Source organism: Mesocricetus auratus, unplaced genomic scaffold (genome assembly GCF_017639785.1).
Source record: "Mesocricetus auratus isolate SY011 unplaced genomic scaffold, BCM_Maur_2.0 Super-Scaffold_100004, whole genome shotgun sequence".
NCBI lineage: Eukaryota > Metazoa > Chordata > Mammalia > Rodentia > Cricetidae > Mesocricetus > Mesocricetus auratus.
Window position 1 is genome coordinate 118269952 of NW_024429189.1, and position 16325 is coordinate 118286276.

The window sequence follows — 16325 nt, forward strand, 5'->3', positions numbered from 1 at the left end:
AGAGCACTGTGGCCTCAGGTTCTGTTGCCATCCCGAGGGCGCAGCTCTTCAGGGCATCCTTCTTGAAGAAGCTTCACTTGACAGAACTTTTGTTTTTTTACACAATGGCACTGGCTGGCCTGTTACTTGCTATTTAGATCAGGCTAGCCTCAAACTCACCGAGATCCACCTGCCACTGCCTCTACTGGGATCAAAGGTGTGCACCACCACGTTTTACATAGGATTCTTAATACTGAGAGCCACGAGAGGCAGCATAGATGTCCTACCTATGAAGTCTGACACTCATGTTTGGATTTTTTTGTCACAGTAAGCATTTATTTTTAGATTTATTTTTATCTTATGTGCTTGAATGTTTTGCCTACATGTATGTCTGTATAGTGTGCACACACACCTGGTGCCTGCAGAGGTCAGAAGAGGATGTCAGATCACTTTGGTTACAAATGGCTGTGAGCTGCTGAGTAGGCAAAGGGAACTGAACTCAGGTCATCTGCAAAAACAAGTGCTTGTAACTATTGACCCATCTCTCCAAATCCTACCTACATTAAAAAAAAGATTTATCTTTATTTTTTATTTGTGTGTGTGTGTGTGCTGTGTATATCCAATTGCTTACAGAGGTCACAAGAGGAAAGCAGATTCCCTGAACCTGGAGTTATAGACCATAGTAAGTCACCATGTGGGTCCAGGGAACTAAACCCGTGTCCTCTGTAAGAGCAGGCAGTGTTCTTAACCGTGGAGAGATCTCTTTAGCCCCCTAATTTAATTGTTTTAATTAGGTAATATATTGAAATTATTCCAAAATGTTTTTGTTTCTGAGATAGGGGCTCATGTATCCTATGCAACTTAGGCCAGCTTCAAACCAGTATAACTGAGGAGGGCTTCTGAGTTCTTGACCTCCTTCCCTATCCCCCCCCCCCTTGCTGGTGTTTTAGCTGTGTACCACATATCTGGGTTTATTTGGTGCTGGGGATCAAACCCAGGATTTCTTTTATGCTCAGCAAGCTTCTACCAACTGAGCCATAGCTCTAGCTCAGGTTGCCTAGGCTGGAGATATGGCTCAGAGGTTGAGAGCACGGACTGCTCTTCAAGAGGTTCTGAGTTCAATTCCCAGCAACCACATGATGGCTCACAACCATCTATAGTGAGATCTGGTGCCCTCTTCTGGGCAGAACACTGTATACATAATAAATAAATAAACCTTTAAAAATAAAATAAAAAAGTTGACTATATATTTCCTCACAATTTAAAATACAGTAGGTATTATAAAAGTGCACACAGTGAAGTTCTTCTCCTGCCCTTGGCCCCACCACCTGGCTCTTTTAGGGAAACCAACTGTACCTGACAACCATTATTGCTATCTGGTTCTTGCATTTCCCCCCAAATATTTGGAGGTTGGATGTGTTGTTATTTTTGTTATTTTTAGATAGAATCACTCAATGTCGCCCAGGCTGGCCTTCAAATCACCATCCTTTGCCTCAGCCTCACCACACCAGGCTAACCTCCAGATATAGTTTATGCACTCAAAAGAAAATGCACAACTAATCCCTCAATGCAAATACCGCATTCTTTTAAATATTCTATAAGGTAGTGATGTTTTGTAACCAGAGATGAGCAAACTGTGTGTGTGTGTGTGTGTGTGTGTGTGTGTGTGTGTGTGTGTGTGTGTGTGTGTACACTGGCCTCAAACCTCTGGGCCATGGTGATCCCCCCACCTTACTCCCTAGTACTGGAATCACAGGTGTAAGTCACTGGGCCCATCTGGTAATCTTGTAGCTCCCGTTGTGATAATGACATCTTAGGGACCAGAGTGTGGAATGTACTTGCCAACTGGTGTGCTTCAGAGTCCTGAATGAGAGACTAATGCTTCCCTAGGTGAAGCCTGCATGTGGAGGTGGCTTAGGATGGCTGACAGTGTTGCTTTTATCTTCCTGTGGTACTTTTCTGACTGCGCATGATCAGTGGCACAGGCTGCATTTTAGACACTCCGTCGTTGAACCTGGGCTGGGCAGTTGGCAGGCAACGTGGGCTCTTAGAGGACCTGCATTGCAGTGTATTGATTGGAGATGTTTTAGTGTGTGCTCTGTGTGTCTGAACTGCTTCTTTCAGGGCTGCTCCTGTGGAACTGCCAGACATTTATTTTTATCCCCGTTGGAATAGACCACACACCCATGAAAGGAGACTTTGGAAAATACAGATAAGTTGAAAGAAGAGGGAAATCTCCTGCATTCCCATGACCAAAAGTAGACCACTGCTGATGTTTCAATGAGTGTTTTCGAAACAGGGTTTCACAGGATAGCCCTGAGTGTCATGGAACGTGCTCTGTATACCAGGCTGTCCTTGAATTCCCAGAGATCCACCTGCCTCTGCCATCTTTTTAAAGATGGAATAGTGTGGTGGGCTTTTCTTTCTTTTTTCTTTTTGAGACAGAGTTTCACCATATAGCCATGGCTACTTATGTAGATCAGACTGGCCTCGAACTCACAGTGATTCAGCCAAAAGAGAGCTCTGCCTCCAGAGCCGCATTCTCGTAAATATTCCATAAGGTAGTGATGTTTTGTAACCAGAGGTGAGCACCACATGCTTCGCTATGTCTCATTTGCTCACTTTAGTTTTAAAAGAGAAATTATAAAATATTGAAAGTTAGTTAAATCTGCTTCTGTATCTAATTGCATCTTCTCGCTTGTTTCCGCCACTGTCCAGTTTGGTAATCATCATTGGTGTATACCCTTCTCTACGACTTGGTGTCGGTTGGTTGGGTTTTTGGAGATAGGGTCCCATCATGTAAGTGAGTCTGGACTAAACCTTGCCAATTCAAGCATTGGCTAACTCTCTCTGCAGAAGTCCAGATTGGCAAATATTTTGGGGCTGGGGGCGCTTATTTTATCTGTTACAGCCATTTTATAGTCATTGTAGATCTAGGTATATGTAAACAAAGGGCTATGGCTATTTACAGAGATGGATGTGGACCAGATTTTGGCTGTGGCCTGTTTTGCAGACCTCTTATTTATTACTTTACTGACTGCTATACTAGACTGTAGTATGAATTACTATATTTTAATTTTGATTCCCCTATAAATTGATATGTAGGTCTCATTTTTTTTCTATTATAACATTGCTGGGGGCTGGAGATGTAGCTTAGTTGGGGGAGTAGAGGCAGGAGAATCAGAAGTTCAAGTTGGTCTCAGTTATAGGGTGAGTTTGAGGCCAGCCTGGGCTATGAGAGGCCCTGTATCAAAATCAGAAAAGCAGCACCCTTACTTTGTTTCTTTCTGCTCATGCAAGGTTCCATGAGGATGTGAACACATGGAAGAGGTGGAGGTGCTGAGGGGTTGATGCTGGAGACTGACCCTGGAATCCCATATGCTGAGCACAGCTGTGCTCGAGAGCTGCTGTCTTTGAGACAAGAGTCTCACCATGTAGCCTTGGCTGACTACGTTCTATGTAGACCGGACTGTCCTTGAATTCACAGAGCTCTGCCTGCCTCAGCCTCCTTAGTGCTGGGTGTTTTTCTTTTTTTAAATAGTTACATCTATTTATTGTGTATGGATGTGTTTCTGAGTGTGTTATGTACAGGCATATGCATGTCATTGTGCTTGTGGCTTCCAGAGTTTAAACTAAGGTTGTCAGGCATGGCAGCAAGCATCTATCCAATTAGCCATCTCATTGGCCCTCTTTTGATTGATCGATTGATTGATTGATTGATTGATTTATGTTTTTTAGAGACGCATGTAGCCCTGGCTGGCCTGGCCTCAAACAGAGATCTGCCTGCCTCCACCGAGTACTAGGATTCCATGTACGGCGCCATATGGGGTCTCCCTTTTTTTTATTTTTTTTATTTTTTTGTGTTTTTATTGGGGTATATCATGGGTAGGAACTGTTACCTTAAGGTATGCCCCTCCCACAGGGTCTCCCTTATTTAAAATTAATTTTACGTCCCATTTTCCCCTCCCTCCTCTCCTCCCGCCCGCTTCACCCTTTTTTAAAACAGCACACTAGACAATAAATGTAAGCAGAGGGCTGGGAATATGGTTCAGTAGCACTCTTGTAGCATATACAGAGCTGTGACTTCAAACTCAGACACTTTAAAAAACAAAACCATTTCACAAAGAATGTGACCAGTTTGTGACCTCTGTCCTAGTAACCGATAGTTGCTCAGAATGTAGTCAACACCAAATTCTAGACTTTGAGGTGAGTCTCCATGACAACCAGCAATGGCAATATGTATCAAAATGAAGTGTTCAGCAAAGAGTGTGGCAGACTGAGGCTCCCCTGAGAAACATGTGACTGATCTCAGCAGGCACAAGCCCCGAGGTTGGAGAACTCAGCTCTGCGCAGCCAGCCAGCTATTGGGGCTTAACCTGAGATGTGGGTTCTGACAAAGAAGGTTTTCCAGAAGCAGGCTACTGGCTGGGTTTCTCTCAAGATTTATCACTCTGTGATTAGACCTACAGGAGAGCAGAAGGAAGGTAAGAGAGAGTCCGGCACCCTCCAGAGAATGCCCTCTCTGTGGAGGAGGACCCAGAGCAAGATTTGAAGTTCCGGAGGCAGGAAATTGAATTAGTCTGTCTTCTTGATGTAGAACATCAATAATACATGGCTACCACTCTAGCTGGGTGAGCTCTAAAAAGAAATGTGTTCAGAGCTGATGAGATTTAATAAGAGGCCCCATCTTTAAGAGTGTCTTCCTTTGTCAGTTTTGAAGATGAGTGTGAATCATTAAACACATTCTTTTTTTTATATCATACTTTGTAGCTCAAAAAATGTAGTAGTCAGGCCTATAGGTATTTGCTATGGGCTTTTTATGGAGCAGGCTCAGGCCACATTGTTTTCACAGGTGTGAGTAGGGACAGACTGCCTCCTTAGAAGGACATGATGCACTGGACCCTATCCTCCCTAATAGGTTTTCTATAACGTGACGATAGGTGTCTCATCTGAAGCAGTAAGCCAGGTCATGTCAAACTGAAAAAGTAGAAGAATAGATTTGAGCAAAGCAACTTCATGTAAGCCCTCTAGCCCCAGAGATCAGGCAGGAGAAGTCACGGAGCCCAACTAAAGCAGGGGGCTTGTATACTCTGTAGGCAAGGGGTTTGTGCCCAAGTATGGTGAAAGACTGACTGCTTTAGGTGGGGTCTTGGGCTACTGGCAGCTTCAGGGAAGGAGCTGCCTCAGCCTCCAAGAATGCCGACCTGGGCCTCTGGTGCTTTTCTGTTTTGGAGATTCTCTGAGAGGGAAGGGTTTGGAGAGAGAGGAATGGGGCTTCCGGATGAAGCCGGGGTGAGCTGGAGTCCCAGGCGAACACTCTCACAGCCCTGCCCTGCCCTTCACCCTCCATACCTTTACCTTCTGGAACTCTACAGTCTACCTGCCAGGTGCTGTATCGGAAGCCTTCCCAAAGGAGGCTGGGGCTAGGGCTGCCCTTTGGGCTCACACCAGATTTGGTAGGCCTCTGTTGGGATTTTAAGAGCTATGGCATGTCCTAGTTTGTGTTACTATGATAAAACACCATGACCAAAAGTCACTTGGGAAGGAAGGAGGATTCTTTGGCTTACCGGTCACAGTCCATCATGAAGGGAAGCCAAGTCAGGAACCTGGAGGCAGGCACTGAAGCTGAGGCCTTGGAGGAGCTCTGCTTACTGACTTGTTCCCTCTGGCCTGCTCAGCCTGCTTCGTTATAGAACCCAGGACCACCTGCCCAGAGATGGCACCACCCACAGTGCACTTGCCCTTCAGTCCTGAGTTCTAAGTCATGTAAATCCCACCCCCCCCCATAGGCTTGACTACAGGAGGATCTGATGGGGACATCATCTCAGTTGATGAAGCTGATGAAAACAACCAAAAACCCCTAACCAACCAACTCAAGGGTAATTAGGCACAGTTATAGCTGGGGGACATTCCACAGAAAGAAAAGCCATTCCAGCATTTGTTCTTCCTTCGTTTCTTTCTACTTTTAAATTTTATTTATTTATTTGAGACAGGCTCTCACTATGTAGACCTGACTGGCCTGGAACTCTCTATGTAGACCAAGGTGACCAAGCAGGCCTCGAACTCACAGAGATCCACCTGCCTCTGCCTCCCCAGTGCTAGGATTAAAGGTGTGAGTGCCACTATGCTTGACTTTATTACCTGGTTCTTCCTTCCCATCTGATAGCATTTCCTCTTTATTTTACTTACATATTTATTGGTTTTTGGTTTTTTGAGACAGGGTTTCTTTGTGTAGCCTTGGCTGTCCTGGAGCTTACTCTGTAGACCAGTCTGGCCTCTAACTCAGAGATCTGCCTGCCTCTGCCTCCTGAGTGCTGGGATTAAAGGCACGAGCCACCATGACCCAACTTGGTTTTATTTTTTCAAATTTCTTTTTTAAGATTTTATTTATTAAGCAGGGCATGGTGGCACATGCCTTTAATCCCAGCACTTGGGAGGCAGAGACAGGTGGATCTCTGTGAGTTCGAGGCCAGCCTGGTCTACAAAATGAGTTCCAGGACAGCCTCCAAAGCTACAAAGAAATCCTATCTCGGGAAAAAACCCTCCAACCCTTTAATAAATAAGTTAATTATTTATTTTGGTGGGTTTTTTGATATAGGATTTCTCTGTATGACCTTGGCTGTCCTGGAACTTGCTCTGTAAACCAGGTTGGCCTCAAACTCACAAAGATCTACCTGCCTCTGCCTTTAGAGTGCTGGAATTAAAGGCATGAGCCACCACTGCCCATCTCCTTTATTTTGTTTTGAGAGAGTTTCAGTATGTAGTCTTGGCTAGTGTCCAGCTAACAGTTTTCCTGCCTCAGTCTCCTGAATGTTTTGATTATACACGCTTGGTTGACTGATAAGATTGTAATGAATTGGGCTGGAGAGATGGCTCAGAGGTTAAGAGCACTGACTGCTCTTTCAGAGGTCCTGAGTTCAATTCCCAGCAACCACATAGTGGCTCATAGCCATCTGTAATGAGATCTGGTTTCCTCTTCTGGCATGCATGCATACAGACAGAACACTGTATACATAATAAATAAATAAATCTTTTTTAAAAAGATTGTAATGAATTGACTAGCCTTGTGCAATTTTCTTTAAATGGCATGAAATTTAATTCTTACTGAGTATCAGTAGGTAGGTATTTCTATCTCAATTTTTGTTTAAGAGGAAAACTACAAATTAAACAGTAGAAAAAGGTTGTCTTGTGATGTTTAATGAACAAAACTAAAGTTTAACCACAGTCCCTGTGGTGACCATTGATGAAAGTTTTAGAAGAATTTTTGTCTTTTTTTCTTTTAAATTCTGAGAACTGAACCCTTGGCATCCCACATTCTAGGCATGTGTTCTTCTGCTGAGCTATACCTCCAACCCCCAAACCCTTTAATATTAATTTTAATCTCTATATTAGTATACAGATAAGATAGAGACTTTGTAAATACCTTTGCCAGTGCCTGTGGTTTGACAGTTCCCCATATGAAAGGAGAATGGCCCCTGCTCTTGCAGAACTTACAGAAAACACGTTCAGTGACAGATCTGGCTCTTCATCCTAATTTTTTTTTTTGATTTTTCGAGACAGGGTTTCTCAGTATTGTTTTGGAGGCTGTCCTGGAACTCGCTCTGTAGACCAGGCTGGCCTCGAACTCACAGAGATCCGCCTACCTCTGCCTCCCAAGTGCTGGGATTAAAGGCGTGCGCCACCACCGCCCGGCTTCATCCTAATTTTTACTTTTACCTTTTATGTAATATTTTATCAGTTCTTTGAGAATGCCATACAATGTATTTTGATCATATTTACCCTCTACCCTACCCCTCCTTTTATTTTGTCCTAGATCTACCCTCCCTAGCCCCTTCCAACTTCATGTTATCTTTTCTTCTTTTCTTTTTTAATAATCCACCAAGTCCAGCTTGTGCTTTTCATTTACTCTGGCTAAGGGCCATACACTAGAGTGTGGTTGACCTGCCGGGGCCACACACTCAAAGAAAGCTGACTCACTTTCCCTCACAAGCCATCAATCCTCAGGTGGGACTGGGGGCTAGTGAGCCCCTCCCCCACGAGTACTAGACTGTTGACTAGTTTGATCTTGTACAAGCAGCCTCTGCTGCTGTGTGAGTGAGTAGTCCTGGCATGTCCAGAAGAATCCACTTCATTTCTTTCCTTCCTGACCTCTGGCTTTTGTCTCCTCTTCTACCATGGCCTGTGATCCTTGTACACGGGGAGGGTGATATAGATGCCCCATTTGTGGCTGTGCACTCCACAGGAATTTTTCTCTGCACTTGGCCAAGTGTGAGTCTCTGCATGAACTACACAAAGAAACCTCTCTGATGATGTCTGACAGCTGCATTAATAAATATGCAAATGCAGAGTGCAGTTTAATATTATGTCCATTTATCAAAATAATAGCAGTAGGTTCACTCTTGGAATCAGTAAGCTTCCTATCCATGGGTTCTTGGCCAGATTTACTAGGCATGTGTTTCTCCCTGTGGTATGGACCTTAAATTCAACCAGAAATCAGTTGTCCACCTCCACTGCCACTACTGCACCCATGTGCACAATTTACCCCGCCAGTCATTGTAGTCAACAGGATTCACAGCTCAGTAAAACTGTTGATGACTTCACACCCCCATCCTCACTGGCTTCATAGCACCTTCAGGATGATGAAAGCTGGCTTGCAGGAAAGATGATTCCTGCTGGGTACCAACTTGATTTCTCCATTCCTGTGACCACAGTGTGTAGTGTTTTGGCTGTAGGATCTTAACCATTAAGTTCTGGTGCATAACAAAGAGCAGTGACCATAGCCTTTATTATTTGGGGGTCTCTGGGACACCTGTGACCAACCACTTGAAGGGAGGTATCCTGCATGTGGCACTCAACTTTTTTGTTTGGCAGCTTATGGCTTCTGGGAGGAGCATTGTCCTCTGTGTAGCATAACTCCAGCTCTTCTGCATGCTACAGTTACAGTACATCCTTGTACTCAGCAGTGCAACCTCTGAGAATTTACTTTTACAGGTATGTTTGTCCACACATTAAATGATTATGTATCCTGGGTTTTTCACAGTAGACTATTAGAAACAGCTAAAGTGTATCTATTTTTTTTGTTCGTTTACTTGAGACAGGTCTTATTATGTGGCCCAGTCTGGCCTCAAGCCCGTAATCCTCCTGCCCTTAGCTGGGTAAGTGCAAGGATTACAGGTATCCAACAATATAAGTGCTCCTGTAGCAGAGGGTAAATAAGTTATGATGTGTCTGGACAGTGGGATAATGTGCTGCTGTCACAAAAGAAAAGGCTCCATTTGTTGAGGAGATGAATTGCAAGATATGTTGTAGTAAGAAAGAACAAGATGTAAACTATTGTGTGTTGCTGTACGTAACTCCGGTCCCAGGGGATCCAGTCTTGTGTCCTGGCCACCGCAGTCTGCATGCATGTGATGCATAGACATGCGTGCGGTTCAAACACCCGCACCCAAAGTAAAGACGGAAGGAAAAGGTCCGATGTTTGTCTGTGGACAGGAGAACTGGGTGGCTGGAGAAGGGGGCGATGTCTGTCTCTAAAAGGGCTTTTGAAATCCAGTTTTTAAAAATACTCATTTTTAAACATGAATCGTCTGTTCTTTTTAAAAAAATTCCCCACACTGAGGTTTTTGGGAGCTTTCATTCTTTGTGTCCCTCTTGGCTTTGCTCTAGTATTTCCTAAGGATACATCCAGCCACCTATTCTGCCTTCTGAGTTTCCTGGCAGCAAATGAGCTTCTGTTTTTCTTTTTCTTTAAATGTTTTTACCCATTTCCTCTTGCATTCAGAATCTATTAACTTTGAATGCAGTGCACTGTTCCACATCCTCACTTATGAGCACATTTTGCATGAACCATCTTTTATTGATTCTTAGAACTGAGAAGTATTGCCAGCACAAGTTAAGGTATTCAAACATCCAAGCCAGCGCACAGTGAGTCCTTTATAGAGTGTCCTGTGGCTCATCCCCCCACCCCCTCCCTCACGCCTATTATATGCCTAACCCCCATTTTGTGGTGCTAAGGGTAGAACTCACAGTCTTGTACATGGCACCTGAGCCACCCTAAACAAGGTTATGTTATGAAGCATAGACTGGCCTCTAACTCAAAACAATGCTGCTTGACCCTCTCAAATGCTAGGACTACAGCTGCCACCACTCAGCTTCTTCCCTATCCCCCCCTTTCCTTACTTGTTTACTTGTTCATTTTCTTGTGTGTCTTTCATGTGTTTATTTTGGTGCTGGTATTGAGTCAGGGGCTTCGTTTGCTAACATGTACTCTATTGCTGAGCAATACCTCAGTCAGTAGCTCCATTAGGGTTCACTCTTATGTCCCCTTTTAAGCTCATCCCGTGTAAACTACACACTGTGCTTCACTTGTTTACTTACTAGATTTTGGTATGAATTTGCTTAGATTAACATTAAAAATAACTACACTGGATTCCCCTGTATATTAAATCATGCCTCTCAATGGAAATTGAAGTTGTCCCCATTCTTTTTTTTTTTTTTTTTTTTTTTTTTTTTTTTTGAGACAGGGTTTCACTATATAGCTTTGAAGCCTGTCCTGGTACTTGCTCTGTAGACCAGGCTGGACTTGAACTCACAAGCGTCTGTGTGCCTTTGCCTCCCAAGTACTGGGATTAAAGGCACACGCCACCACTGTGCAGATTTTCTTTGTTGTTTTGTTTTGAGACAGGGTTTCTCTTTGTACGTAGCATTGGCTGTCCTAGAACTAGCTCTGTAGATCAGTTTGGCTGTGAACTCACAGCCTCTGCCTCCTCAGTTCTGGGATTAAAGGTGTGAGCCACTAGCATGTTGTCCCCACTTTCTTGCTATCACTGTGTCACAACAGATAAGCTAGGAGAGACCTGCCTCTATATAAGACATTCATCTGTAGGCTAAATTCTTAGGATTGTTAGACATGGTCTGTACATTGAAAGGTTGAAAACAATTTTATTACAGTTTATATCTCTGTTTGTGTATTTGTATGTCTGTGTGCACAAGTCTTGGAGTGTGTTGAGGTCATGGGGTAGCATATTAGAATTCTTTCCTTCCACCGTTGTTCTTAGAAACTGAACTCAGACCCTTAGGTTTGGTGGCAGATACCTTTACCTACAGAGCCATCTTGCTGGGCCCTGTACATTTAAATTTTTGATCATTTCAAGTTCCTGTTCTTAGACATTTAGTAGTTCACAGGATATAAGGTTACCCAGGCTTTTAAAAGACTTCCAGTGAGGGCTGGAGAAATGACTCAGTGGTTACAAACGCTTGATGTTCTTCCAGCAGAGTGGAGGTGAGTTTCCGACAGCCCTGGTCAGGTAACTGAGAGCCTTCTCCAACTACAGCTTCAGGGGATCTTACGTCCTCTTGTGGCCACCATGGGCATCTGTACATGTGCACATCCCCACACAGACACACATATACATAGTTTTAAAGTAAAATAAATTTAAAAAGAAAACAAAAAACAAAAGTGTGATACTTCATGCTTGTAATCCTAGCATGTGGAGAGGAGGCAGGAGGATTAGGAGATAAAGCTGAGCCTCTTTCTCTAAAAAAAGGAAAGCAAAAAGCTTCCTGTAGTTTCTACTTATAGTATAAAATCAAATATTAATTAAGGGTGGATAAGAATTAATGTTAGTGGACTGGAGTCTTTTACTACCAAAGATCCTATGAGGAGCAATACTCAGTGTACTAAAATGATTAAATATGGCTATCAGAATGTTAGCAAGTGAAGATGGCTTGTGTACCCACTGCTGTCAGGCAGACTCTGATGATGACAGCCACGTACCATGCTCATTTCTTTTTTTTTCCCCTAGGACCTTAGCATCCTGAGCCATTTTGGATTCATAGTCCTCAAGGCTAAGCTGGTCAGAATTCATCATGTCCAAGTTAAAAAGCTCAGAGTCAGTCCGGGTGGTGGTTCGCTGTCGGCCCATGAACGGCAAAGAAAAGGCCGCATCCTATGACAAGGTAGTAGATGTGGATGTGAAGCTGGGGCAGGTGTCTGTGAAGAACCCCAAAGGCACATCCCATGAGATGCCCAAGACCTTCACCTTTGATGCCGTCTATGATTGGAATGCCAAGCAGTTTGAACTCTATGATGAGACGTTCCGCCCACTCGTGGACTCTGTCCTACAGGGATTCAATGGCACAATTTTTGCCTATGGACAAACGGGAACTGGGAAAACCTATACCATGGAGGGAGTCCGTGGTGACCCAGAGAAAAGAGGGGTCATCCCCAACTCATTTGATCACATCTTCACCCACATCTCTCGATCGCAGAATCAGCAGTACCTGGTCAGGGCTTCTTACTTAGAGATCTATCAGGAAGAGATCCGAGACTTGCTCTCAAAGGATCAGACCAAAAGGCTGGAGCTCAAAGAGAGACCTGATACAGGCGTGTACGTGAAGGATTTGTCTTCCTTTGTCACCAAAAGTGTGAAGGAGATAGAGCATGTGATGAATGTGGGAAACCAAAACCGGTCTGTCGGTGCTACCAACATGAATGAGCACAGCTCACGGTCACATGCAATCTTTGTCATCACAATCGAATGCAGTGAGGTGGGCCTAGATGGTGAAAACCACATCCGGGTAGGAAAACTAAACCTTGTAGATCTTGCTGGCAGTGAGCGGCAAGCCAAGACTGGCGCTCAAGGAGAAAGACTGAAGGAAGCAACCAAGATCAACCTGTCCCTTTCAGCCTTGGGTAATGTTATCTCTGCCTTGGTAGATGGTAAAAGCACCCATATTCCATATAGAGACTCAAAGCTGACTAGGCTTCTCCAAGATTCCCTTGGTGGCAATGCCAAAACTGTTATGGTAGCCAATGTAGGGCCTGCGTCTTATAATGTAGAAGAGACCCTGACCACCCTGAGATATGCCAACCGTGCCAAAAACATTAAGAACAAGCCAAGGGTCAATGAGGACCCAAAGGACGCTCTGCTTCGAGAATTCCAGGAAGAAATTGCTCGGCTCAAGGCCCAGCTGGAAAAACGTTCCATTGGCAGGAGGAAGAGGCGAGAGAAGCGGAGGGAAGGTGGTGGCAGTGGTGGGGGTGGGGAAGAGGAGGAGGAGGAGGGAGAAGAGGGTGAGGAGGAAGGGGATGATAAGGATGATTACTGGCGGGAACAGCAAGAAAAACTGGAGATTGAGAAGCGGGCCATTGTAGAGGACCACAGCTTGGTTGCAGAGGAGAAGATGAGGCTGCTGAAGGAGAAGGAGAAAAAGATGGAGGACCTTCGGCGCGAGAAGGATGCTGCTGAGATGCTTGGTGCCAAAATCAAGGTACTGTGCCCTTCCTTAGGTCCCTTTCCCTTTAAGTGACATTTCTTTGATCAAAAGAATTATATAGTAGAGCTTGGCATGGTGACAAACACTGTTAATCCCAGCACCCAGGAGGCAGAGGCAGGTGGATCCCTTGTAAGGCCTATATAGTAAGTTCTAGGACAGCCAGAGCTACAGAGTGAGACTTTGTCCTTCAATCTTCCCAAATAAAAATCAAAACCAAATTGCATTCATGAGAGTTCTCATGTATGTGCACTGTATGAAGAACAGCAATAAAACTAATACCCAGGTATCCTTGCTTCCAGTAAGGAATAGGGCAGCCTTCCTTCCTTCCTTCCTTCCTTCCTTCCTTCCTTCCTTCCTTCCTTCCTTCCTTCCTTCCTTTCTACTTTTGCTTTTTTGTGACAGAGTTTCTCTGTATAACAGCCCTAGCTGTCCTGGAACTCACTATGTAGACCAAGCTGGCCTGGAACTCACAGAAATCCACTGCCTCTGCCTCCCAAGTGGTGGGATCAAAGGTGTGCACCACCACTGCCAGGCCTTTCTTTTTTCTTTGAGAAAGTAGGTATCATTTTAATTATTTGATGTTTCTGTTTGTTTGTATTTTTGAATCAGGGGCTTGCTATATAGACTAGTTTGGCCCTCACTCACAGCAATCCTCCTGCCTCAGCCTACCAAGTGTACACCACTGTGCCCAGCATTTTTTTTAAAGCAGGGTCTCATGTAGACCAGGCTGACCTTGAACTTGATAATAGCTGAGAATGACCATAGGCATATGCCACCATGCCCATTTTATGTGGTGCTGGGGATCAGAGCCCTGGATTGGTGCATGTGTGGGCAAACACTATACCAATTGAGCTACAGTCTCAGCATCCATTTTCCTTAGATGCCCTTGTGTTCACTCCTCCAAGGGTAATCATCTTGAATCCAGTGTTTGTTGTTGCCTTGCTTTTTTGTTTTGTTTTAGCTCATCTATTTGGTTTCACTGGGCTTTCTTTGACTTAAGGTGCTACCGCAGTTTGCGGTACAGGCATCAGTAAGTTTGTCCCTGAGAACCTGTACTAATGCCTGTAGTTGTGTCCATCACTATTACTTTTCTGAATATTCTGTGATGTTCCGGTCTCCTCTTATGGGCCATTTGTTTCCATGTTCTGCTGTGACTGTTCTTGTACTTGGCTCCAGGAGACTTGCTGGCACACTTAGATTCTAGAGTGAATCGTTTTTTGTTTTGTTTTGTTTTTTGTTTTTGTTTTTGTTTTTTTGAGACAGGGTTTCTCTGTGTAGCTCTGGCTGTCCTGGAACTAACTCACTCTGTAGACCAGGCTGGTAGAGAACTCAGCGATCTGCCTGCCTCTGCCTACTGTGTGCTGGGATTGAAGATGTGCACTACCACTGCCTGACTCTAGAGTGAGTCTGTTGAAGCGCACACTTCACCGCTCATCCTACCAGCAATGGTGATTGTCTGACTAACTTAACTTCTGTACATAGTGAGAATAAACAGTGTCTGTGTATGATTTTAGCCCAGCCCCCTGGTTGTATTCTGCTGGTTCGTTCTACCACCCACCACCCCACCGTCAATTTCCCTGTGCTGTTAACACTCTTTGGCGGGTCTCTGAGCCCTCCCTGTTGCTGGTGTGCTTCCTGGCATCTGCGTTGCTTTTCCTTAGATGCTGGACAATACCCTAGGGCATGGAGCTCAGCTTTGAGCTTCTATCTAGTGCAGCGTACTGCTCCCTTGGGTGCCCAGACCAGGGCTGTCAGTGTGCTCTTTCTAACTGAGTTTGTACAGATTTTAATTTCTTCTCTAAAATAGATCCATGTCTCTTCCTCTGCCTATCCTCCTCCCTTTCTGCAATGTGATCTCACTCTGTAGCTTCAGCTGGCCCTGAGCTTGATATTTAGAATAAGCTGGCCTCAAACTCACAGAAATATGCCCATTTCTGCCTCATGAGTGCTGAGATTAAAGATGTGCCACCACACACCTGGCCCCAGCTAAAGTTTCTTTTCTTTCTTCCTTTCTTTTTTTTGGGGGGGGCATTTTTTTCGAGATAGGGTTTCTCTGAATAACAGTTCTGACTGTCCTGAAACTTTTTTTGTAGATCAGGCTGGTCTCAAAATCACAGAGATCCACCTGCCTCTGCCTCCCAAGTGCTGGGATTAAATGGGATTAAAGGAGTGTGCCTTAAGAGCAAGGCCAAGGAGGTTTTGGTTTCCAGGCTTTCATTGGCTCCCCTGGCCTTAGCTCCATGTCCATGCTGAGGCTCTCAGTCTGTATAGCCTGCCCATGTCTGTCACTCAGGCCCCACAGCCTTCTGCTGACCTCAGCCATCAGAACAGCTTTCCTTACATCAGTGAAGCTAGACTCCTAGGAGTCGTCCTTGCTTGCTCTTCCTCCCTCTCTTCTCATGGTCTCTTCAGTCCCAAGGCTTCTTGCTCTAACTTTTGCAACCCAGCTACCACCACCACCACCACCACCACACACACACACACACACACACACACACACACACACACACACACTGCTCAGTAGTCTTCTGCCTGCACTCCAGCAGCATGCCCTCTTCCAGGAATCCCCCTGTTTTGGAGTTCCATCTTAAGACACAGTTTGCCTGCATGTACTTGTGTTCCCTGAGGCTCTCAAGACCAAGCCTGGTTTTTTGAACAGGGCTCTGAGGCTTTCAAATCAGCCTCTACTGGCTTTATCAACTTCCTTATTCTACCCTCTTGCTAACAAGTTTGTTTTTTGGTTTTTTGTTTTGGTTTTTTTTTTTTTTTGGTTTTAAGAGACAGGGTTTCTCTGTATTGTTTTGGAGGCTGTCGGTCCAGCCCGGCCTTGAACTCACAGAGATCCGCCTGCCTCTGCCTCCTGAGTGCTGGGATTAAAGGCCACCACCACCCGGCGTTTTTTTTTTTTTTTTTCTTAGCAAATTCTTATTCTTTACTTCAGCTTTTTGTGTAGATGTCCCTTCAGACAGGAAGCTGTCCCTAACTTCCTCCAAAAGCCTGCCTCCTCTCGTTTCACCCCTCCTATAGTTACTCAAGCTTACCTTACGATATCATCTCCTACCATCTGG

The 16325-nt window shown here is 44.7% G+C and overlaps 1 protein-coding gene across 2 annotated transcripts in view; it reads left to right on the forward strand.

The window, feature by feature from the left end:
• Kif3b (kinesin family member 3B) overlaps positions 1–16325 on the forward strand; it is a 41987-nt gene that overhangs the window by 12835 nt on the left and 12827 nt on the right. For both annotated transcript variants that reach the window (XM_005086070.4, XM_013125243.3), the window contains one exon: positions 11784–13251. In XM_005086070.4, coding sequence (XP_005086127.1) covers positions 11848–13251 — 1404 coding nt within the window. In that variant the 5' untranslated portion in view covers positions 11784–11847. The remainder of the gene's footprint in view (positions 1–11783; positions 13252–16325) is intronic.